Source organism: Melanerpes formicivorus, unplaced genomic scaffold (assembly GCF_026170545.1).
Source record: "Melanerpes formicivorus ecotype bairdi unplaced genomic scaffold, bMelFor1.0.p_v2 SCAF_22, whole genome shotgun sequence".
In the NCBI taxonomy this organism is placed as follows: Eukaryota; Metazoa; Chordata; class Aves; order Piciformes; family Picidae; genus Melanerpes; species Melanerpes formicivorus.
The window spans coordinates 62,096-86,936 of record NW_027142374.1 but is presented as its reverse complement, the minus strand read 5'-3'; the positions used below and the strand labels follow the sequence as shown (position 1 = coordinate 86,936).

The following is a 24,841-nucleotide window of genomic DNA, read 5'->3' as shown; positions in this document are numbered from 1 at the left end:
CAGCTAGGATCTGATGGGGAAATGGCCCCAGTGGACCAATACAGTCTGCCCAAGGATGTCTCTGTCTCCAGTGACCACTCTGGTAATGTGTCTAGTGCCCACCCATGGGCACCCCGGAGCCTTCTCAGAGACCAGGTTGTCCAGGGCTCCACTATCATCTCTGGGGGATTGTGCTGAGCACTGCTTTGCTGTCACTGTAGGTGAGGTCCCTCTCTGTCTGTTGGGTGAAGGGACATGGGGCTGGTTGCAGTGTGTGCAACTGAGCCTTACCTTGCAGCTCAAACTGGCTTAAGAGATATTCCACGTGCAAAATGCTGGGCTGGATTAGGTAGCTGCTTCTCTGGTGAAGGGTCTGGAGGACAGGTCTTGCAAGGAGTGGCTGAGGAAACTGGGGTTGTTCAGCCTGGAAAAAAGGAGGCTGAGGGGAGACCTTCTGGTTCTCTACTCGATGATCTTTGAGGTCTCTTCCAACCTTGGTGGTGGTGGTGATACTGTGATACAGCTCCCTGAAAGGAGGTTGGAGACAGGTGGGGGGTTGGTCTCTTCTCCCAAGGAATAAGTGATAGGATGAGAAGAAATTGCCTCAGGTTGCACCAGGGTAAGTTTAGGTTGGACATTAGAAGAAAGTTCTTCACTGAAAGGCTTCTCAAAGACTGCAACAGTCTGCCCAGGGAGGTGACTGAATTGCCATCTCCGGAGGTGTTTCAAAGGGACAGAGATACAGTGCTGAGGGACATGGTTTAACACCTGATTTGTTAGGGTTAGAGAAGCTTGGACTCAATGATCTTAAAGACCTTTTCCAACCAAAACTATTTTATGACAAGAGGAAACAGCCTCAAGTTATACCAGGGGAGGTTTAAGTTGGACATGAGGAACAGTTTCTTCCCTGAAAAGATTGTCAAGCCCTGGAACAGGCTGCCCAGGGCAGTGGTTGAGTCCCCAGCCCTGGAGGGATTTAAAAGCCATGCAGATGGGGTGGTGAGGAACATGGTTTAGTGGTGGACATGGCAGTGTTGGGTTAACAACTGGACTCGACAGTCTTCAAGGTCTTTTCCACTCTAAACTTTTTTTCCCCATGGAGTCATTAAAGGGTTTCAGTTGGACAAGATCTTTAAGATCACGATCCCGACCATTCTGTAACTCTACCAAGCCTGGCACTAAGCCCTTGCTCCTCAGCGCCACATCTCCGCTCTGTGACACCCCCCATGCTGTCTGTGGTCTCAGCAACCAACCCCCAGCCTCGCGTACCCGCGAAGTGCAAACACTGCCCGCAACCCGCAGCGCGGCCGGGACCGGACCCGGACCCCTGCCAGCCGAGCAGGGCCGGGGCGGGGCAGCGCTCAGGGCTTAGTTAGGCGGGGTGTGTGTGTGGGGAATAACCAATCAGCTTGGAGGCCGTTTGGGCGGGGGCCAATGAGGGCGGGGTGGGGCGGAGCTAGTCTGGTCCCGGTGGTCCGGGAGCGCGGAGCCGAGGTCCACTCGCGCAGCTTGGTCACTGCGCTGCTCGGCCAGGCTGAACTGCCCTCCCGCAGCCCGGTCCCTGTGCGGCCCGGCGGGCGATGGCTGCCGCAGGGGTGTAGAGCGGGGTGCCCCGGCAGGATGTCGGGGAGCGGCGGAGCGCTGCTGCTGCTGCTGGCTGCACTGCTCGGTGCCCCGGGAGGCGCCCAGCCGGCGGGGGAAGCCGCTTGCCGCCCGGTCCGTGCCGCTTTCCAGGTGTTGCAGCCCGGAGCCAAGTGGGTGCCCGAAAGCCCTGTGCCAGGTGAGACCGTCCGGCCCCGTGGGCTGCTGCCGTTCCCTCCCGGGGCTCGCTGGGGATGCGCCGTGCTCGGAGTGGGGGCCGCTTGGGTTTTTTGGACGAAACGGTGCGGCTGCCGAGCCGGGTGCGGGCAGCTGTGCTTTCCCGGTAGCTCAGTGGTGGTGGTGGCGGCTGCCGGGTTTCGCACTTAAGGGTGCGCCCGGTTGCATCCCGCTGGGGTCAAATGGAGCCTTGCGGTTCCGTCCTTGGGGTGGAAACCTTCTGGATTAACGGATCTTTTATGTTATGTTTAGGGAGGATAGGGGGGTGTCTTGCTGCCTAGAGGTGGCCGAAGGGCAAAGGCGGTCTGCAGGGCAGCCCCAGTCGGTTGCTCTGCCCGGAGCTCCGGTGCGAGGTGCCAGGGGGAACGCGGAGCCACTGCCGGTGCCGCTTTCATAGAACCACGGAAACGTTACAGCTGCAAATAAGCTTTAAGATCATCGAGGCAGTGCACTGCCTGCCTGGCACGAGTACCATCAGCAGAGCTGCCACCTGAAGGCGGTCCCGCTCTGTAAAGCCACCCTTAGACTCTACAGTGTCCCCCCCCCCCAGCCTCAAAGGCTGTTACAACCCCCCGAAAATGGGTCTGGAAGAACGTGGCATGGGGTTCTCTGAGCTGTCGGTGCGATGATCCAAGCAGGAGTGTATTGTTTGGGCTGGAAAAGACCTTTAGTATTAAGTCCGACTGTTCTCTAACTCTACCAAGTCTGGTGCTAACACATCTCCCTCAGCACCGCATTTCTGCCTCTTGTAAATGATCTGAACAAGGTGCAGCTGCTTTGCAATTAGTGTTACAGGTGGCCTCCCGCGTAATGCCTCCCCACCCTCCGCCCTACAAGGCTCCTTCAGCAGGTGTGCCTCGTTCCTCTCCTTACATATAAGCAAAATAAGTGAATTCCCTGCCTTTTCCAGCTTTTGGGGAAGTAGGAAGCGTGGGTCCCTCCGTGTGGGTGCTGTGTGCCGGGAATGAGAGCCCAGAGGGATGGGTTTGGTAGTCGCGTTCCGGAGCCGCCCGGAGAGCTCGGGAGCTGCCGCGGTGACTTAAATACGCGGCAGCAAACGCCTGACCCGAAAAGCTGGTGATCAAAGTATGAAAAGGCAGAGGTAACAGGGAAACGTGACGGGCAGGGGAGGTGCAGTGAGATCATTGCGAAGCAGGAGCTGCTTCTCGCTGTGCTGAGTTCTGTTTCTTGCGTTCAGTGTGCCACTGGCCACGGGAGTTGGCCACTGGCCACGGGAGTTGGCCACTGGCCACGGGAGTTGGCCACTGGCCACGATCTGCTGCAGCTCCGGAGAGGAAGAGGAGAAGCAGGATGCATAGAGCTAGGACTGCACGCTCTGTTTGCTGGTGCGAATCCCAAATCCTTTGGTGTATAGGACTGTAGCAATGCCTCAGCTTACCAACAGCTGGGAGATCTAGAGGGAGAGTTTGGATATCAGTCCTGATGGAGGGAAGACCTTCCCTGGCCCTTCCTATCCTTGCATCCCCTCTGCATGTAACTTTTTATCTGCTCAATACTCCCTTCAGAGCAGCTGCAGGAGCAGCATCTCTTTTTCTTTCAATTCCGTGGGGCCTCGATCTCTTGGTCAGCACTGGAAGTAGTTTGTGATGAAATGTTTCTATGGAGAGTTGAAGGGAGGGGAAGGAGCTGCTCTTATCACCACTGAAATGACAAATTCTGTTGTTTGCTTGTCATCAAAGGAGGAAATGTTTTCCCTTCTTCCGTGAAAGCCCCTGAAATGTTTGCTCTGATCTCTGTGTAAATTTCTTGCGGCACGTTTTCATAGGGGAGGGTGACGGAGGGGCGGGCAGCCGGGGTGCTTCCCGCAGGCTCTGCTGTGAGGGACTGCTGGGCTGTCTGCGCTGCATCGTGATGCTGGTGGCATCCTCCATCCCGGGCAGTGATTGCAGCAGGTGCCTTGGCCGGTGCATTTGCCTCACCCAGCAGGGTTCGGGTTGCTGGAGTTGCTCGGTTTGTATTCCTGCTCCACTGGGAGCTCCAGCTGCATCCGTGATCCTCAGGAGGAGCAAGGAGCCCTTCGTCTCTCTGCAGAGCCTGTGGGTAGCTGGATCAATATCTTGTAACAGGGCTGGTGTTTCAAGTGAATGCTTCCAGCTTGTTATGGTGATAAAGTTGCCACATATCAAACCGAAAGTGGATTTTGCATTTGCCTAAGTACATAAACTTGATCATAATTAAAGCAGTGACTGCTTGCCTTATACCTTGGCTCTGGCCCATCCTGCGTGACTCTGTGTGGTAATTACACTTCAGAGCGCTCACTTCTCCTGGTAGCAGCGGCATAAATCTCTGTAATAGGGGAACATCACTCAAAGATTATTTTCCAGGCTTCTGTTTATTGCTTTTCTTCCTCTCATACATCTGTCAATTAAAAAAAGAGAAAAGTTTTGGCGTTCCCAGCCACAAATCACCGTGGAATCAATTCTGAAAACCTCTCCCTATAGATCATACCACCCTGGAGAAACTAAGGGTTGAAACAGCTTACTGGAAATGTGGTGGGTTGGGTTGGTTGGTTGTTTTGGTTTTTTGACACAAACAGGAAGCAATCACTCCTGAAAGCCACATCTTCAGTTGGGCCTGAAGGTGGAAGCAGCAGAAAAGCTGCTGGGCTGCCATCCACGCAGGAGAAATGTCCCATGGCTCTGTTTTACTGGCTCAGAGGTGCAGGGGGAGGGGGGACATGGGCAGAGCGCTCCCTGCCTGCAGTGGAGTCAGGGATGGGAGGGGGGGGGGAAAGGCAGTTCTGATGGATCTGAGGGATGTGGCATGCTGTTTCATGAGCAGTATTAACGGTCCAGGAGTAATTCTAGCTGAGGGTGTGCACCAAGCAGAAATTGTCTCCTCCAATCCTGCAGCCTGGGGACTGGGTTTTTGTAGTGCAGGAGCACGCTTGGAGCTGGGGAGCAGCACGACCTAACTACTGTCAGCTGTGGCTGACTCTCTGGAGTGGTGGGAGGATGTAATTCATGGCAACAGATTGACTGGAGCTAGATGAAAGGGCTTGTGCTGGAGAGGAGCAAAGACAGGGTGATGGGAGAGTGCTTCTCATGGGTTTTCCTGAAGCTGAGACTGGGTGCCAGCTCATGAGCTCAGCCCCTGCTTCCCTGCTGGCATAATGACTTGTTAATAACTGAACTCTCCTTTTCTTGTGCTGCCTGTCTTGGGTTTCTTCTTTCTTTTGTCTCACCCCTGAATAATTTTTTTATATATAAACACTAATGGGAATTTCCTTTTCTCTCTCTCTCCTTTTCTTTCCACCCCTCTCCTCCTGTTTTTTTCCCCCTGGTCTGTTTTCTCTCTCCTCTTTGCCATCCACATTTCTCCGAGCTTGTGGTGACGCTCCAGGTAATGGCATGGGTGTGGGTAGAGGGGAAGGGGCAAGTTGTCACCTTGCCAAGACAGGGAGTGGGAATAGATGTCTCTGTCTCTGGCTGTGTGGAAGCTGAGGGATAATTTTCTCAGCAGAAATACCTGCCAGTGAGTCAGTTTTCCTCCTCCTGCTGCAGAGTGAGGTTTCCAGCACTTTTTTGGTGCTTTCTCTTTGATGGGAGCAAGTATGGATTAACCCTAAGAAAACAGAGGACCTTAACCTTTTCCTTTTGGAGCTGAGGTGTAAAGCTTTACAACTGACTGGCTGAGTGTGCCAAGCTTTCTCCTCTTCTCCCTTCTGTTCCAGCTGATGAGGGCCAAGATACAACTGGAAAACTAAAATATCCCAACTTTTCCCACTGGCCTCAGGAGCAGGCTCCCTTTGTGCTGCTTCTCTTTTATGCTGGTTTGGGTGGCTTTGTGTTTTGGTTTCCTGAGTGAGACTAATAACACTCCTCCCTGTGCAGCCTTCCCCTTCAGCTTAGTGTGGTGGCTTCAGATCTTAGTTTGCCAGATAATTGAGTTTTCTGTTCTTAATTATTTCAGGTCTGCGAGTTGCTCTCTTGGTAGTTGTGAGTGGAGGAGCAGAACCCCTAAACCACAGCAGCCTCCCCAGGCAGTGCTTTTATAGCCAGATCATTAATTTTATTTTTCTTCCCAGGGGTTAATTTTAACAACATCCTGAGGAGAGAGAGTTCTTTCCCAGGCTCTGTGTGCTTGTGAGCGGAACAAATGCGGCCGGTGAAATGGGCGCCCCCAAATTAACTCTCCTGTTTCTGAGGGCGGGATTGTTCACGCACTTGAACCTCTGCTAGGAGGAAACTTGCTCGGTGAAACCTCTCTGTTTTCTCCACCAGGTGGTAGGCTGAGAGGAAACGGCCTGAAATCGTGCCAGGGGAGGTTTAGGTTGGAGATGAGGAAGAGTTTCTTTGTGGAAGGAGCGGTCAGGCATTGCGACAGACTGCCCAGGGATGTGGTGGATGCTGTCCCTGGAGGTGTTCAAGAAACCTGTGGACATGGCACTATGGGACATGGTTGAGTGGCCATGGTGGTCTTAGATTGATGGGGGCTTGATGATCTTGGAATGGGCTGCCCAGGGGTGTTGTGGAGTCTCCCTCTCTGGAGATATTCAAGACCTGCCTGGATGAGTTCCTGTGTGATCTGTTCTAGGTGATCCTGCTGTGGCAGGGGGGTTGGACTGGATGATGTAGTTAGTCCTGAGGTGTTGGGTGACAGGTTGGACTTGGTGATCTCTGAGGTCTTTTCCAACCTTAGTGATTCTGTGATTTCCCTGCTCCTGCTGGCCACACTATTCCTGATGCAGGCTGGGATGCCATTGGCCTTCTTGGCCACCTGGGCACACTGCTGGCTCATGTTCAACTGCTGTCAACCAGCACCCCCAGGTCCCTCTCTGCCTGGCTGCTCTCCAGCTGCTCTGACCCCAGCCTGTAGCACTGCCTGGGGTTGTTGTGGCCCATGTGTAGAACCCATCACTTGGACTTGTTGAATGCCACCATGTTGGCCTCTGGCCAACTGTACAGCTGGTCAAGGTCCATCTGCAGGGCTCTCCTACCCTCTAAGAGATGAACATCTGCTTCCAACTTGGTGTCATCTGCAAATTTACTGATGATGGACTCAATCCCCTCATCCAGATCATCAATGAAGATATTGAACAGGATGGGGCCCAGCACTGATCCCTGGGGGACACCACTAGTGCCTGGCTGCCAGCTGGATGTGGCACCATTCACCACCACTCTGTGGGCTTGGCCCTCCAGCCAGTGCCTGACTCTGCACAGAGTGCTGCTGTCCAAGCCAGGGGCTGACAGCTTGGCCAGGAGTTTGCAGAAGTCAGATGGCCTGGTGAAACACAAGATGGAATAGAAAAATAGAGGCTATTAGAGCAGTCATAAATATCCCCTGAATGACCCATCCTGTTCCAACTTTAATCACCTATTGATGGGGGTTGGTTTAGAATTTATCTCTTTAATTAGGTTCGACAAAGATCAGCACTTAACCTGGGTTCTGAACATTTGTGTTTCCTCCCTCCTCCCCCAGATGCTGAGCTTTAAAAGCCTGTGGCAGATGCATGACCCCCCCCAGTCACATAACTTAAAAGGTTTTTAATGAAAACCCATATATTGAAATAGCTGGGGGGAAAGCCCACTGTATTTAAAGGCTGATTCACTGCTTTTAGCTGTTTAAAGCATGATGCTGACTGTGAAACAATGAGAGAAAATAAGTTACAGAATCATAGAATGGTCAGGGTTGGAAGGAACTTCAGGGATCAGCCAGTTCCAACCCCCTGCCATGGCCAGGGACACCTCACACTACAGCAGGTTGCTCACAGCCACATCCAGCCTGGCTGCAAACACCTCCAGGCAGGAGGCTTCCACCACCTCCCTGGGCAACCTGTGCCAGGCTCTCACCACCCTCCTGGGAACAACTTCTTCCTGACATCCATCTCAATCTACCCATTTCTAGTTATTTTTTTTCCCAGTCCTACCACTCCCTGACACCCTCAAAAGTCCCTCCCCAGCTTTCTTGGAGCCCCCTTCAGATACTGCAAGGCCACAATTAGGTCTCTTGGGACCCCTCTCTGGACTGAACAGCCCCAACTCTCTCAATCTGTCTCCATAGCAGAGGAGCTCCAGCTCTCTGACCATCCTTGTGGCCCTTCTCTCTCTCATCTCTCTCTTATCACAAAGCAGCAGCTTTCTTATGGGTAACATTAGCAGCTCAGTGAGGCAAGAGGATGGGAGGAAGCCCTTTGACACTCTCAGACTGCAGAAGGTGAAGGGTGATGCTGCGTGGGGCTGCAGAGCCCTCCTGTTCGGTGGGCAGGAGGCTGCAGTAATGGCACATTAAGCAGGGACAGACTCTTACTCTGGCAGTGCCTGGGGCAAATTAGAGGGGGATGTTAATCTGATTCAAGCTGCTGCTGGAGTTTTGGGGACAGGCTTGCATGCCTGCATGTCTTCATAGGTGCATAGAATAGTTTGGGTTAGAAGGGACCTTCAAGATGATCCAGTTCCAGCCCCCCTGCCATGGGCAGGGACACCTCCCACCAGCCCAGGTTGCTCCTGGCCTCATCCAACCTGCCTGTGAACACCTCCAGGGAGAGGACATCTACAACCTCCCTGGACAACCTGTGCCAGTGTCTCCCCAGCCTCACTGTCCCTGTAGCTTACAACAGGATTTGAGCTATCCTGCAATGCTTAAAATCCTAATACAATCCTTGAGCCTTGTGAAGGACTTCACAACTGCCTGCAGATGACCTCAAGGGTTGGTTGGTTTGGTTGATCATTTGGGGTTTTTTGACATTTAATCCCCTGGAATTGTTTCCACTTCTGTTGTACCAGCCACCTGTCAGGGAGGATAATTGTAAATCAAAGTCAAATGTGATGCTTGAAATTGACTGCCACACAGTCATAGCATCACAGAACTGTCAGGGTTGGAAGGGACCTCAAGGCTCAGCCAGTTCCAACCCCCCTGCCATGGCCAGGGACACCTCACACTGCAGCAGGTTGCTCACAGCCACATCCAGCCTGGCTGCAAACACCTCCAGGCAGGAGGCTTCCACCACCTCCCTGGGCAACCTGTGCCAGTCTCTCACCACCCTCATGGGGAACAACTTCTTCCTAACATCCAATCTCAATCTCCCCATTTCTAGTTTTGCTCCATCCCCCCAGTCCTATCCCTCCCTGACACCCTCAAAAGTCCCTCCCCAGCTTTCTTGGAGCCCCCTTCAGATCCTGGAAGGCCACAAGAAGGTTTCCTGGGAATCTTCTCTTCTCCAGACAGTCCTCAGTGAAAATTCCTGTGTCAGGAGGAAGAAGGCAGAGTGCTGCTGGAATTACTGCAGCTGTAAGGGATCTGTTCTGTCAACTAGGAGCATATGCAAAATGACTGGCGCATTTACGGGGCTGTTCCCCAAGAAGGCATAAATGGTACAGTGAATCATAGAACCTCTGAATGCCAGGTTGGAAGGGACCTCAAGGATCATCTGGTCCAACCTTTCTAGGTAATAGTGAAGTTGCAATGAGCTGGCCCAGCACCCTGGCAAGCTGAGTCATAAAGCTGCCCAATGGATAGCAATCCACTGCTTCCCTTGAGGGATGATTCCAGCATCTGAATGGTCTCATGGGGAAACACTTTCTTCTGGACTCCAGTGGGAATCTCCCCAGGAGTAACTTGTCCCCATCACCCCTTGTCTTTTCCATGAGACTCCTTGTAAAAAGGAATAAGAGGGCTGGAGCTCCTCTCCTGTGAGGGCAGGCTGAGACAGTTGGGGCTGTTCAGTCTGGAGAAGAGAAGGCTCCCAGGAGACCTAATTGTGGCTTTCCAGTATCTGCAGGGGGCTCCAAGAAAGCTGGGGAGGGACTTTTGAGGGTGGCAGGGAGTGATAGGACTGGGGGAAATGGAACAAAACTAGAAATGGGTAGATTGAGATTAGATGTGAGGAAGAAGTTGTTCCCCATGAGGGTGGTGAGAGCCTGGCACAGGTTGCCCAGGGAGGTGGTGGAAGCCTCCTGCCTGGAGGTGTTTGCAGCCAGGCTGGCTGTGGCTGCGAGCAACCTGCTGTAGTGTGAGGTGTCCCTGGCCATGGCAGGGGGGTTGGAACTGTCTGATCCTTGAGGTCCCTTCCAACCCTGACAATTCAGTGAGACTCCACCCTCCTGGTAGCCACCCTTTATGTACTGGTTTGTGGTGAGAAGGTCTCCCCTAAGCCTCAAGGCTGAACAACCCCAGCTCTCAGCCTTCCCTCATGTGTCAGGACTGCCAGTCCTCTGATCATTCTTGTGGCCCTTCTCTGGACACCTTCCAGCCTGCCCTTATGCCCTTATGTTTTTTTTTTTTTCTGGCACAGTGGGGATCAGAACTCCCTGCAGTGTGTGGGCTGACCAACACTGAGCAGAGTGGGACAATGACTTGCTTATCTCTACTGCTGATGCCCTTGTGGACGGAGCCCAGCACCCTGCTGGCTTTCTTTGCTGCTGCAGCTCACTGTTCACTCACGCTGAGTTTGTTGTCCACCAAACTCCCCAGGGGGCCTTCCACAGGGCTGCTCTCCAGCCAGCTGGATTTCAGGCTGAGCTGCACTCCTGGGTTATATGTTCCCTACAGTTTTGCCTGTTAAATTTCCCAAGGCTTTTGCTAGCCCTCTCCTTCAGCCTGTCCAGGTCAGTGCTTGATGGTGAATAAACCTTTATTTAGAATAGAATAAACCAAACCAGGTTGGAAGAGACCCTCAAGATCATCGTGTCCAACCCATCAACCAATCCAACCCACCCAAACAGCTAACCCATGGCACCAAGCACCCCATCAAGTCTCCTCCTGAACACCTCCAGTGATGGTGACTCCACCACCTCCCCAGGCAGCCCATTCCAATGGGCAATCACTCTCTCTGTATAGAACTTCTTCCTAATATCCAACCTGAACCTCCACTGGTGCAGCCTGAGACTGTGTCCTCTTGTTCTGATACTGGGTGCCTGGGAGAAGAGACCAACCTCTGCCTGTCTACAACCTCCCTTCAGGTAGTTGTAGAGAGTGATTAGGTCACCCCTGAGCCTCCTCTTCTCCAGGCTAAGCAACCCCAGCTCCCTCAGCCTCTCCTCACAGGGCTGGGTTCCAAGCCCCTCACCAACTTCGTTGCCCTTCTCTGGACACCTTCCAGCAAGTCAAACTCCTTCCTAAACTGAGGAGCCCAGAACTGGACACAGGACTCAAGGTGTGGCCTAACCAGTGCAGTGTACAGGGGCAGAATGACCTCCCTGCTCCTGCTGGCCACACTCTTCCTGATGCAGGCCAGGATGCCATTGGCCCTCTTGGCTGCCTGGGCACACTGCAGGCTCATGTTCAGCCTACCATTGACCAGTACCCCCAGGTCCCTCTCTGCCTGGCTGCTCTCCAGCCACTCTGACCCCAGCCTGTAGCACTGCATGGGGTTGTTGTGGCCAACAACATGGGGGTGCCTGTGGAAAGGGCTGAATCTCCTATATCAGAATACAGAATTAACCAGGTTGGGAAAGACCTTCAAGATGGAGTCCAACCTATCACCCAACACCATCTAATCAACTAAACCATGGCACCAAGTGCCTCATCCAGGCTCTTTTTAAACACCTCCAGTGATGGTGACTCCACCACCTCCCTGGGCAGCACATCCCTATGGCCAAGCTCTCTTTCTGGGGAGATTTTCTTCCTACCCTCCAGCCCAAACCTCCCCTGGCACAGCTTGAGACTGTGTAATCCAGCTCCTCCTCCATGACAGTTGAATGTTGGAGGGTCAGGCTCCCATGCATAGCATTGCATCAATATTAATGGTTGGACTTGGATGATCTTAAAGATCTTTTCTAACTGAACTAATTCTCTGCTGTTGCTGATCTTGCGTAGATTGGTATGTGAGCATCCCAATGCCATCTAATAAAGCCTTGGAGTAATATGTGAGACACTTTCCTCCCTGAAAAAGGAATCTGTACTGATTGATAATGAGAGGAGGAGGTTGTTTGCAAGGGCATTACAAGGTGTAATGGCTTGAAACTTGGAGAAAAAGGGAGGTGTGTTGGTTGGGGAGATAAAAACAGCCTCAGCAGTAAGGGCCATTAGGCAGCAGCGTGGACTTTGCTATCTCCCAAGTGGGAGCTATCACTGGAGGTGTTTGTGTTAGATAAAATGCTTTAAGGGGGTGGCTTGGGAGGCAGGGGGTAGGATTTGATGACTCACAGGAACCTTTCCTTTGCACTTACAGAGCCAGAAATGTGTGGCAGTTTAATCTGTGCTGGTGCCTGGTCTGTAGCCTTGTGGTGTGTTTGGGTCTGCCTCCACCCTGCTTCTGGAGCACTCGGGGTTTGCACTGCTCCTGGGCTGCAGGATCTGGGTCTCATAGGTGGTGCTGCAGCAGGAGGGCAGAAGAGGGCCATAGAATCACTGAGGTTGGAAAAGATCCCGAGGATCACAGAATCACAGGGTGCCAGGGGTTGGAAGGGACCCCTGAAGATCATCCAGTCCACCCCCCCTGCCAAAGAAGGGTCACCTAGGGCAGGTCATACAGGAACACAACCAAGAGGGGTTTGAAAGGCTCCAGAGGTGGAGACTCTATAACCTCTCTGGGCAGCCTGCTCCAGGGCTCCAGCACCCTTGAATTATGGAAGTTCCTCCTCAAGTTTGGATGGAACTTCTTATGTTCAGGTTTGTGCCTGTTATCCCTTGTCCTGTCACTGGGCACCACTGAACAAAGCCTGGCCCCATCCTCCTGACATCCACCTTTTGAAGTATTGACCAACATTGATGAGATTTCCACCTCAGCCTCCTCTTCTCCAGACTAAAAAGACTCAAATCCAACCATCAGCCTCTCCAAGCAACAGCATAACCAGACCTCAAACATATCTGCAGGTCAAAAAGCATTCAGGAGGCTCAGGGGAGACCTTTTTGCTCTCTACAACTACCTGAAGGGAGGTTGTAACTAGGAGAGAGTCAGTCTCTTATCCCAGGCAACCAGCACCAGAACAAGAGGACACAGTCTCAACCTGTGCCAGGGGAGGTTTTGGCTGGGTTTTAGGAAGAAATTCTTCCCAGAGAGATTTGCCCTTGGAATGTGCTGCCCAGGGAGGTGGTGGAGTCACCATCACTGGAAGTGTTTAAGAAGAGCCTGGATGAGGCACTTGGTGCCATGGTTTATTTGATTAGATGGTGTTGGGTGACAGGTTGGGCTTGATGATCTCAGGGGTCCTTTCCAACCTGGTTAATTGTGTGGTTCACTGTCCCTGTTTCATTGATGTCTGCTGGGGCTGGGGTCAGCAGGGTGGGTTAATGGCTCCTGGGGGACTGAGGTCCTGAGCATCAGAACCTCCTTTCCTTACTCTTGAGATGTACAGCTGGGACTGCTTGGATCTGCTCACCATCTGGGAAAGCCAGATCTGCAAAATAGCTGGCAGATGGGAGGCAGGCCCCCACTCCCTGGCCCTGTGCACCCAGAAGGAGCTTGTCCCTGGTAGCTGACAAAAGCCTGTCCTGCCTTTACTGACCTGTTGCACTCGCTGTGACGTTTCTGGTCACCGCTGTTAGCTGGCTGTCTCTCTAAAACATTTTAAGCTGTCAGAATTAATTCTCAGGCTTTTCCCTCCTCCTCCTGTTCTGTGATTGCTCTGCTACAGCATGTGTCTGTCTTCACCAAAACCCAAAACTCCATTTAAGGGGAGAAATTTGCCTAGCTGCTGAAATGAAGGATGGGACATGAGGGGATGACCTTGCTGCTTCCTATTTCTAGCTTTGACTTGCATGGATCTCCTGACTGCCAGCTCTCACATGCTCTGTTGGTGTTGCCATTAATCATGGAAGGCTTTTTTCTCTTTCCCCCCCCTTTTAAAAAGAAATGTTAATTTGCAATATGTCCCAGTTGGATAAATGTTGGAGGAAATCAGCTTTGTATGAACAAGTGAAATTGCAGAGGACACCAAGCTGGGGGCAGGAATTGATCTGTTAGAGGGTAGAAGGGCTCTGCAGAGGGACCTTGCCAGGCTGGACAGATGGGCAGAGTCCAAGGGCAGGAGATTGAACACATCCAAGTGCTGGGTTCTACACATTGGCCACAGCAACCCCAGGCAGTGCTACAGGCTGGGGTCAGAGTGGCTGAGAGCAGCCAGGCAGAGAGGGACCTGGGGATACTGATTGACAGCAGCTAAACATGAGTCAGGATTGTGCCCAGGGGGCCAAGAAGGCAAATAGCATCCTGGCTTGCATCAGGAACAGTGTGGCCAGCAGGAGCAGGGAAGTCATTGTGCCCTGTGCTCAGCACTGGTTAGGCCACACCTTGAGTCCTGTGTCCAGCTCTGGGCTCCTCAGTTTAAGAAAGATGTTGAGATGCTGGAAGGTGTCCAGAGAAGGGCAATGAGGCTGGGGAGGGGTTTGGAGCACAGTCCTGTGAGGAGAGGCTGAGGGAGCTGGGGTTGCTTAGCCTGGAGAAAAGGAGGCTCAGGGCAGACCTTATTGCTCCCTGAAGGGAGGTTGTAGCCAGGTGGGGGTTGGTCTCTTCTCCCAGGCAAGCAGCACCAGAACAAGAGGACACAGTCTCAAGCTGCACCAGGGGAAGTTTAGGCTGGAGGTGAGGAGAAAGTTCTTCCCAGCAAGAGAAATTGGCCATTGGGATGTGCTGCCCAGGGAGGTGGTGGAGTCACCATCCCTGGAGGTGTTTAAGAAGAGCCTGGACGAGGCACTTGGTGCCATGGTTTAGTAGATCGGGTGGTGTTGGATGATAGGTTGGACTCGATATTGGTCTTTCCCAGCCTGGTTTATTCTATTGTGTTAAAGGGACCATGCTGTGGCTTTTTGCAGTGTGAATTGACTTGAACAAGGCTTTTTGACTTCATGTTGTCTCCCCTTTTGACTTTTGTTGTTCTCCCCCCTCTGGTCTGCTGAGACCCCACCTGCAGCACTGCATCCAGTTCTGGTACCCCCAGCACAAGAAGGACAATGGAACTGTTTGAGGTGGTCCAGAGAAGGCCACAAAGATGATCAAAGGGTTGGAGCACCTCTCCTATGGAGACAGGATGCCAGAGTTCAACCTGGAGAAGAGAAGGCTCTGGGGGGACCTTACAGCAGCCTTCCAGTATCTGAAGGGGACTACAGGAGAGCTGGGGAGGGACTTTTGACTAGGGCTGGGAGTGACCGGATGAAGGCAATGGCTTTGAGCTGGAAGAGATGAGATGCAGACTGGAGATGAGGAAGAAATCCTTTGCAGTGAGGGTGGTGAGACACTGGAACATGTTGCCCAGGGGGACTGTGGATGTCCCCTCCCTGAAGGTGTTCAGGGCCAGGCTGGGTGAGATCTTCAGCAATCTGGGCTGGTGGGAGGTGTCCCTGCCCATGGCAGTGGAGGTTTGAACTGGATGATCTTTAATGTCCCTTCCAACCCAAACTGTTCTGTTACCTGTAATTAAGGCCATGTCTTGCTGGCACCTGGTTTTGGGGTCCCTGTTCTATTTTTGAAGCATGAAATCCCTCTTGGTGTGCTCCTCTGTAGTGGGTTAGTTCCTGAACTCAGTCTTTAGATGTCAGCAGTGCTGGCTCAATTAGGGGCTTGCTGAAGGAGTTTGTGCCTGAGGCAGTGGGTAGAGATGGAGCTGGGATCAGAGAATAATAGAACTGTCAGGGCTGGAAAGAACCTCAAGGCTCAGCCAGTTCCAACCCCCCTGCCATGGCCAGGGACACCTCACACCACAGCAGGTTGCTCACAGCCACAGCCAGCCTGGCTGCAAACACCTCCAGGCAGGAGGCTTCCACCACCTCCCTGGGCAACCTGTGCCAGGCTCTCACCACCCTCATGGGGAACAATGTCTCCCTAACATCCAATCTCAATCTCCCCACTTCTAGTTTTGTTCCATCCCCCCAGTCCAGTTACTCCCTGACAGCCTCAAAAGTCCCTCCCCAGCTTTCTTGTAGCCCCCTTCAGATCCTGGAAGGCCACAATTAGGTCTCCTTGAAGCCCTCTCTTCTCCAGACTGCACAACCCCAACTCCCTCAGTCTGTCCTCACAGCAGAGCAGCTCCAGCCCTCTGCTCATCCTCGTGGCCCTTCTCTGGACACCTTCCAGCACCTCCAGATCCTTCCTGTAATAGAGGCTCCAGAACTGGACCCAGAGCTCCAGCTGTGATCTCAGCAGAGCAGAATAGAGGGGGAGAATCACTTCCCTCCACCTGGATGGTGCTGTAGGTCCAGCTTCATTCTCTTCCTTTGCCATGTGTTGTTTTGGAGCAGGACTTGCATAGCTTTAAAGCTCCTTTCCACAGGTGCAGATGAAGGGTGCCAGGGGAAGGGCTGGGGGGAGGAAGGTTTTGGCTGTCTTTGCTCCCAAGCCCTGACACCTGGCTCTCCCTTGGCGGTGTGCATGGCTCTTCTTCTGCAGGTACACGATTGAACTGACATTAATATTATACCTGCTCCTCTAGAACACCCTAGCAAAAATGACTTTTGACACTTTATACTAATTAGTGTGAGTGTGGATCTGGTAAAAGGCTCTTGAGGAGCGCAGAGGTGAAGCTGGAAGGATATGTAATCCTCCCAGAGCAGGGGTGTAAATTACCAACTGTTTCTGATGGAGAAGGGGGGGAAAAAAAACTTCACAGAATCATGGAGTTATTGTGGCTGGAAAAGGCCTCTAAGGTCACTGAGTCCAACCCAACTCTGACTATCAAACCTGGGGCTAAACCATGTCCCTCAGCACCATACCTCTGCTGTTTTCCAACACCTCCAGGGATGGGGATTCGACCAGCTCCCTGGGGAGCCTGTGCCAGTGGATGGGGGAGGTGTGAGCTGAAGATGCAGCACACTGGCAGGCATGCAGAGCAAGCTCTTGGGGGCTAGAGCTTAGAGACCTGGCTAAATGGCAGAGCTCAGAAAGTTGTGATCAGTGGTGGAGGCTGTAGTTGGAGGCCTGTAGCTGGTGGTGTGTTGACCAGGGGTCAATATTGGGTCCAGTCTTGTTCAACATCTTCATCAATTTGCTGATGGCAGCAGACTGGGAGGGGTGGCTAACAGCCTCCAGGCTGTGCTCTGTTCAGAGAGGCTGCAGAGCTGGGCAGAGGGAACTTGGGAATTTCAACCAGGGCAAGTGTAGGGTCCTGTACCTCGGGAGGAACAACCTCCTGCAGCAGGAACAGTGAAGGGTGACCTGCTGGGAAGCAGCTCTGAGAAGAAGGACCTGGGAGTGCTGGTGGACCAATTCACTGTGACCATTGATGTGCCCTCAGGGTCAAGATGGCCAATGGTGTTCTGGGGTACATCAAGAAGAGTGTGGCCAGCAGGTCAAGGGAGGGTTTCCTCGCACCTCTACTCTGCCTTGGTGAGGCCACAACTGGACTATTGTGTCCATTTCTGGGCTCCCCTGCTCAAGAGAGACAGGGAACTACTGGAGAGAGTCCAACAGAGGGCAACAAAGATGCTGAGGGGCATGGAGCATCTCTCTTATGAGGAGAGGCTGAGAGCCCTGGGGCTGTTTGCCAAGGGCAAATCCTGCCTGACCAACCTGGTGGCCTTCTATGAGCAGGTGACAAAATTAATAGATGAGGGGCGAGCAACTGATGTCGTTTACCTGGACCTGAGCAAAGCCTTCGACACTGTCCCACACCACATCCTGGTCTCCAAACTGGTGACACATGGGTGTGATGGGTGACCACTAGATGGATAAGGAACTGGCTTGATGGCCGCACCCAAAGAGTGGCTGTCAATGGCTCCATGTCCCAGTGGAGGCCAGGGACAAGTGGAGTCCCTCAGGGATCAGTCCTGGGACCTATCTTATTCAACATCTTTGTGGGGGACATGGACAGTGGCATTGAGTGCACCCTCAGCAAGTTTGCTGATGACACCAAGCTGTGTGGTGCAGCAGACACGCTGGAGGGAAGGGAGGCCATCCAGAGGGACCTTGACAGGCTGGAGAGGTGGGCACAGGCCAACCTCATGAAGTTCAATAAGAGCAAGTGCAGGGTCCTGCATCTGGGTGGAGGCAATCCCAGGCACAAATCCAGGCTGGGCAGTGACTGGCTGGAGGATAGCCCTGAGGAGAGAGACTTGGGGGTGCTGGTGGACAAAAAGCTCAACATGAGCTCTCAGTGTGCACTTGCAGCCCGCAAAGCCAATCAGATCCTGGGCTGCATCAGGAGAAGTGTGGCTAGCAGGTCGAGGGAGGTGATCCTCCCCCTCTACTCAGCCCTGGTGAGACCCCACCTGGAGTACTGTGTCCAGTTCTGGAGCCCCTATTACAAGAGGGATGTGGAGGTGCTGGAACGTGTCCAGAGAAGGGCCACGAGGATGATCAGAGGGCTGGAGCACCTCTCCTATGAGGACAGACTGAAGGAGTTGGGGCTGTTCAGTCTGCAGAAGAGAAGGCTCCGAGGTGACCTAATTGTCGCCTTCCAGTATCTGAAGGGGGCCTACAGGAAGGCTGGGGAAGGACTTCTCAGGATATCAGGTAGTGATAGGACTAGGGGGAATGGAATGAAGCTGGAGGTGGGGAGATTCAGGCTGGATGTGAGGAGGAGGTTCTTCACCATGAGAGTGGTGAAACCCTGGAATGGGTTGTCCAGGGAGGTGGTCGAGGCCCCGTCCCTGGGGGTGTTTAAGAGCAGGCTGGATGAGGCTCTGTCCAGCCTGATCTAGTGTGGGGTGTCCCTGCCCATGGCAGGGGGGTTGGAACTAGATGATCCTTGTGGTCCCTTCCAACCCTGAATGAGACTATGAAACTATGAAACTATGTTTAGCCTGGAGAAGAGCAGCCTGAGAGGGGATCTGATCAATAGCTGAAGGGTGGCTGTTGTGAGGATGGGGCTGGGCTCTTTTGAGTGGTGCCCAGTGACAGGATAAGGGGCAATGGGCAGAAACTAGAACCCAGGAGATTTGATTTGAACTTCATAAAAAAATTTCTTGGCTTTGAGGGTGCTGGAGCCCTGGAGCAGGCTGCCCAGAGAGAGGTTGTGGAATCTCTTTCTCTAGAGCCTTTCAAAACCCACCTGCATGTTGTGATCCTGTGCAGCCTGCTGTGGGTGCCCCTGCTTTAGCAGGGAGGTTGGACTGGGTGATCTCCAGAGGTCCCTTTCAACCCTCACCATTGTGTGATTCTCTGTAATTCTGGCTCTGCCACATCACTCTTATCCTTCTCTCCTGCTCTGGAGACTTTCAAAACCCACCTGGATGCATTCCTTTGTGGCCCACCTTAGGTGATCCTGCAGGGGTTGTTGGACTCAGTGATCTCTGGAGGTCCCTTCCAAGCTCTAACCTTCTCAGATCCTTTGGCCAAGCTGCTTGCTTAGGACAAATCCCAGAGATGCTCTCCATGTACCCAAACAGCAATTGCAGTGTTAGCAATGGGACTGCTTTCCTCTGCACTCCCTAATGCAGGTTTTTCTGCCCTTCTTGTGTCTCCCTGCAGGCTCTGATCTGCAAGTATGCATCCCCAAGGGCTCCACGTGCTGCTCGAGGAAGATGGAGGAGAAGTACCAGGCAACAGCCCGCCTGAACTTGGAGCAGCTCCTGCAGGCCACCAGCATGGAGCTGAAGTTCCTCGTCATCCAGAACGCTGCTGTCTTCCAAGGTGAGCTCTGGGGGTGGCCCAGGCAGGTGGCAGGAAGAGGAGATGCTTCTCTGGAGTGTAGGGTGCCCACCACAGGCATGTGCCTGGGGGTGTGCAGCTTGTGTTCAGCTCTAAGGGAGCTGCTGGAGCAGTCAGGGAAGAATGGTAAGGGTTGGAGGGGAGCTCTGGAAATTGAGTCCAAACCCCCTGTCACCTAGGGCAGACCACATAGAAACACATCCAGACAAGTCTTGAAAGCCTGTGGAGAAGGAGACTAGAGGACTTCTGTATTGCTCTCTACAATTACCTGAAGGGAGGTGGTAGCCAGGTGGGGGTTGGTCTCTTCTCCCAGGCAAGCAGCACCAGAACAAGAGGACACAGTCTCAAGCTGTGCCAGGGGAGGTTTAGGCTGGGTGTTAGGAAGAAATTCTACAGAGAGAGAGAGATTGGCCATTGGAATGTGCTGCCCAGGGAGGTGGTGGAGTCACCATCACTGGAGGTATTTAGGAGGAGACTTGATAGGGTGCTTGGTGCTATGGTTTAGTTGATCAGATGGTGTTGGGTGATAGGTTGGACTCGATCTTGGAAGTCTGGTCTGGTCTATTCTATTCTATGATAGTTGGGGCTGTTCAGCCTGGAGAAGAGAAGGCTCTGGGAGAGACCTTAGAGCAGCATTTCAATACCTGAAGGAGACCTACAGGAAGGCTGGGAAGGAATGTCTAGTCCAGCTCCCCTGCCAAAGCAAAGAGAGAGCTCTCCATGTGGACCTTGCATTGGGTCAAATCCTGGCATGAGCTGGAGATGCTGCCCTGGGGATGTGTAATGGCACCGTTCCCCAGAGCAGGGTGGCCACATGGGTGTCCCAACCCCTCACAGCGCAGTCAACCCTGCAATCCTTTACAGTTAAGTGCAATGTTTTCAGCCTGGCCTCTGCAGGGGCTGCTGGTCTGACAAACACAAATCTCACACAGATGTTATTGTTTTGCAGCAAATTTAATTCCTCCCTGCAGAAGCTGGAGTGGCATCTCTGTTGATAAAGATCAAGGGGAATTGTCTGGCATTTACAGACAATCTCACCCAGGCCTATCTGTTACAATGTTCACTTAGCAAAGTTTTATTAGATTATTAGTTTTAGACCCTTGGGCTTTTTCTTTTATTGCAGTTAAGAAGGGAAAAGTCCCAACCACTCAAGTCAAATGGTACAATTAGCTCCTGGTCTTATCTTGCAGGCATTTTGGAACATTATGGAGATGATTTAAGTAGTGATTTAATCCTTTGGAAACTGGCTGCATTTGACAGGGATGAAATGGGTTGCAGCTGCCTTGGCTGCAGTTTAGATCTTAGTTGAGGACAGGGCTTTCTGCTGTCACAGGCTGCATCGAGGTGAGGGGAAAGTTCTTCCCAGAGAGAGTTGTTAGGCCTTGGAATGTGCTGCCCAGGGAAGTGGTGGAGTCCCCATCCCTGAAGGTGTTCAAGAGGGGATTGGATGTGGCACTTGGTGCCATGGTCTAGGAGTCATGTGGTGTTGGCAGAGAAGTTGGACTTGATGATCTTTGAGGTCTATTCTAACCTTGTTGATTCTATGATTCTATGATCTCTGCTATCATCCCCTCCCCCGCCGCCACCATGCTACACCCCTCAGCTTGGGTTTTCAGCTGACAGCAGCTCTGTTGCATATCAGGAGCATCTTTATTGATGATGTGGAGGAGGGGATTGAGTCCATCATCAGTGAGTTTGCAGATGACATCAAGTTGGGAGGAGTTGATCTGTCAGAGGGTAGGAGGGCTCTGCAGAGGGACCTTGATCAGCTGGACAGATGGGCAGAGTCCAAAGGCATGAGATTGAAAAAGTCTAAGTGCTGAGTCCTACTTATTGGCTGCAACAACCCCCTTTAGTGCTACAGGCTGGGGTCAGAGTGGCTGGAGAGCAGCCAGGCAGAGAGGGACCTGGGGGTACTGGTTGACAGCAGCTGAACAAGAGCCAGCAGTGTGCCCAGGTGGCCAAGAAGGCCAATGGCATCCTGGCCTGCATCAGGAAGAGTGTGGCCAGCAGGAGCAGGGATGTCTTCAAAAGATGTGTAGGCATAGCTCTTGCAGACATGGCTTAGTGTTGCTTAGGCTTAGGATTGCTTAGCCTGGAGAAGAGGAGGCTCAGGGGAGACCTTCTTGCTCTCTCCAACTCCCTGAAGGGAGGCTGTAGCCAGGTGGGGGTTGGTCTCTTCTCCCAGGTTAGCAGCACCAGAACAAGAGGACACAGTCTCAAGCTGTGCCAGGGGAGGTTTGGGCTGGATGTTAGGAAGAAGTTCTTAACAGAAAGAGTGATTGGCCATTGGGATGTGCTGCCCAGGGAGGTAGTAGAGTCCCTGTCCTTGGAGGTGTTCCAGAAAGGCTTGGATGTGGCACTTGGAGCCATGGTTTAGTTGTCAGGAGGTATTGGGTGATAGGTAGCAGGTTGGACTTGATGGTCTCTGAGGTCTTTTCCAACCTGGTTAATTCTATGATTCTATGGGGAGGATGTTGACTCACAGAATCACCAAGGTTGGAAGATCATCAAGTCCAACCTGTCACCACAGACCTCATGACTAAACCATGGCACCAAGTGCCACATCCAATCCCCTCTTGAACACCTCCAGGGATGGGGACTCCACCACCTCCCTGGGCAGCACATTCCAATGGCTAACAACTCTCTCTGGGAAGAACTTTCTCCTCACCTCCAGCCTAAACCTCCCCTGGCACAGCTTGAGACTGTGTCCTCTTGTTCTGCTGCTGGTTGCTTGAGAGAAGAGACCAACTCCCACCTGGCTACAACCTCCCTTCAGGGAGTTGTAAAGAGCAAGAAGGTCTCCCCTGAGCCTCCTCTTCTCCAGGCTAAGCAACCCCAGCTCCCTCAGCCTCTCCTCACAGGGCTGTGCTCCAGACCCCTCCCCAGCTTTGTTGCCCTTCTCTGGACACCTTCAAGTGTCTCAATGTCCTTCTTCAACTGAGGAGCCCAGAACTGGACACAGGACTCAAGGTGTGGCCTAACCAATGCTGAGCACAGGGGCACAATGACTTCCCATCTCCCCCTGCACGCTGGGGCAGGATAAGGGCAGAGCTGTAACTCTTGGTCCTACCAGGTGGCTCTGCAGGCTGTAAATCCCCCATTAGGCTTAAATGTTGTAGCAGTTTAGGTTATTTATAGTTATTTAGTCTCTCCATTCATATCTGTCAGGAGTGAAGGCGGTTTTGACATTGCAAGCTTCTATCAGGTTATCTTTAATCAGTTTAGAGGCACCTAAGCCACAAATGGATCAAATAGCCAATCCTAATGGTGGAGTCCTCTCAAGCCTGACTGAATTATTTATTGTGTTATGATGAGAATGTCTGGGCTTTATTGGGTTTTCTTTTGAAGAACTTGATTCTGCTTGAAGTCTGGAAGATAAAAGATCAGCGATTGTCTCTCCAAGTTTCTTATTCCACATCCTTCAAGGCTTTTCATTTTTTGTTTCCCCCCACGAGCTGCTGCTGCAACTTCGCAGTCAAGGTGAGGGAGTTGAGATTTCTTTTACTCTATTAAAGAGGTTTCAGTACATATATATACACACAGAAACCCCACTTTTGCCTTTAATTATGCCATGCATGGGTAAATCTGAGATGCATGTGACATCAATTAGGAGAGAAGCCATGGGCTGTGGAGGGGGAAGGTTTTTGCAGGTTAATCGGAGAGAGTCCACTGATGGCAGAGCTTCTGTCATGATTTAGTGCTCCATCCTCTCTGAGCCAATTAAGTCTGACACTGCAAGAAGGTGTTCTGGGTGCTGGCAGAAGAAAGAGCTTTGGATGGGCTTCCTCACTGCGCTGTTCTGCAGGGCTGTCACTTGCAGTGTGGGGAGGGACTGTTCAGCCTGGAGAAGAGCAGCCTGAGAGGGGATCTGATCGATGCTGGTCAATAGCTAAAGGGTGGAGGTCATGAGGATGGGGCTGGGCTCTTCTCAGTGGTGCCCAGTGACAGGACAAGGGGCGATGGGCACAAGTTAAAACCCAGGAGGTTTCAATTGGACTAAGGGAGAAGCTCCTTGACTTTGAAGATGCTGATGCCCTGGAGCAGGCTGCCCAGAGAGGTTGTGGAGTCTCCCTCTCTGGAGAGATTCCAAATGCACCTGGACATGGTGTTCCTGTGCAGCCTGCTCTGGGTGACCCTGCTTTAGCAGGGTGTTGGGCAAGATGATCTCCAGAGGGCCTTTTCAACCCCTGGCACTCTGTGATTCTGTGAGGGGGGCGATACAGGGCAACTGGGAGAAGTCTCTTAGCTTGGAGAGTTAATGACTATTTTTGGACGTATAAAGCACTGGAGGTGAGAGATGCTGAGAGTCAGGAGGTTTTGGAGTTGAACCAACCCTGAAGAGAGGAAGATGTGCCCTAGGGACCAGAGTGCCACAGCTGTAGTGTATGCACATGGGTTTGGATGTTTAACTAGTGTGCAGGCTTGGATTGTTGGCAGGGCTTCTTGCACAGCTCTTTTTGTGTACCTGGAAGGAGGCCTCTAGTACCTAAAGGGGGTCTACAGGAGAGCTGGGGAGGGACATTTGGCAAGGGCTTGTAGTGACAGGATGAGAGACAATGAGCTGGAAGAGGGGAGATTGAGACTGGAGATTGGGAAGAAATTCTTTCCAGTGAGGGTGGGGAGACACTGGAACAGGCTGCCCAGGGAGGACAAGGCTAGGCTGCATGGGTCCTTGAGCAACCTGGGCTAGTGTGAGGTGTCCCTGCCCATGGCAGGGGGGTTGGAACTGGATGATCCTTGAGGTCTCTTCCAACTCAAACCATTCCATGATTCTATGATAATAGTTAGCTGAATAAATGTGGAAAACACCCCAACAGAATCCTAGCAGTAGTTCAGTGTGATATGGGTGGGGGTGGTGAGCTTCAGAGCTGTGAGGTGTCTTGTGTAAAGGTGAAGCCTTGCTTGGGGGCTTATAAAACATTAAAGCTGACATTTTGGAGTGGACTCAGAATAACTTAATTTTGGTGTGGGGGGGAAAAGATTATTAAAGCTCTAATTACACCTTGCAAATAAATAAGAACCAAAAATAGATCTCTGCTGTCGTCTTCTAATTCCTCTTGTTAATTAATCCTCTGGTTTAGCCTAGAATCACAGAATCAATCAGGTTGGAAGAGACCTCTAAGATCAAGTCCAACCAATCCCCCAACCCTATCTAATCAACTAAACCATGGCACTAAGTGCCTCATCCAGTCTCCTCTTAAACACCCCCGGGGATGTCGACCCCACCACCTCCCAAGGCAGCCCATTCCAATGGGCAATCTCCCTTTCTGTGAAGGACTTCTAAGATCAAGCCTAAACTTCCCCCTGCACAGCTTGAGACTGTGTCCTCTTGTTCTGTCACAGGTTCCCTGGGAGAAGAGACCAACCCCCACCTTCAGGTAGTTGTAGACAGCAATAAAGTCTCCTCTGAGCCTCCTCTTCTCCAGGCTAAACAACCCCAGCTCCCTCAGCCTCTCCTCACAGGGCTGTGCTCCAGACCCCTCCCCAGCTTTGTTGCCCTTCTCTGGACACATTCAAGCAACTCAGCAGCTTTCTTGAATTGAGGGGCTGAGAACTGGA

The 24,841-nt window shown here is 52.4% G+C and overlaps 1 protein-coding gene across 1 annotated transcript; it reads left to right on the top strand.

Moving 5' to 3' along the window:
• The first annotated feature begins 1,479 nt into the window (after positions 1-1,479).
• LOC137448057 (glypican-3-like) lies at positions 1,480-22,657 on the top strand. The gene is made up of 3 exons (XM_068152209.1): positions 1,480-1,759; positions 19,100-19,261; positions 22,631-22,657. The coding sequence occupies exons 1-3, from the start codon at positions 1,600-1,602 to the stop codon at positions 22,645-22,647; spliced, it is 339 nt and encodes a 112-aa protein (XP_068008310.1). The 5' UTR covers positions 1,480-1,599; the 3' UTR covers positions 22,648-22,657.
• Positions 22,658-24,841: the final 2,184 nt, after the last annotated feature.

Bases quoted from the DNA above. Each gene is read 5' to 3' on its own strand.
- LOC137448057 (XM_068152209.1), top strand. From the start codon at position 1,600: ATGTCGGGGAGCGGCGGAGCGCTGCTGCTGCTGCTGGCTGCACTGCTC. The intron at 1,760-19,099 runs GTGAGACCGTCC...GTCTCCCTGCAG, and splicing joins GCCCGAAAGCCCTGTGCCAG to GCTCTGATCTGCAAGTATGC.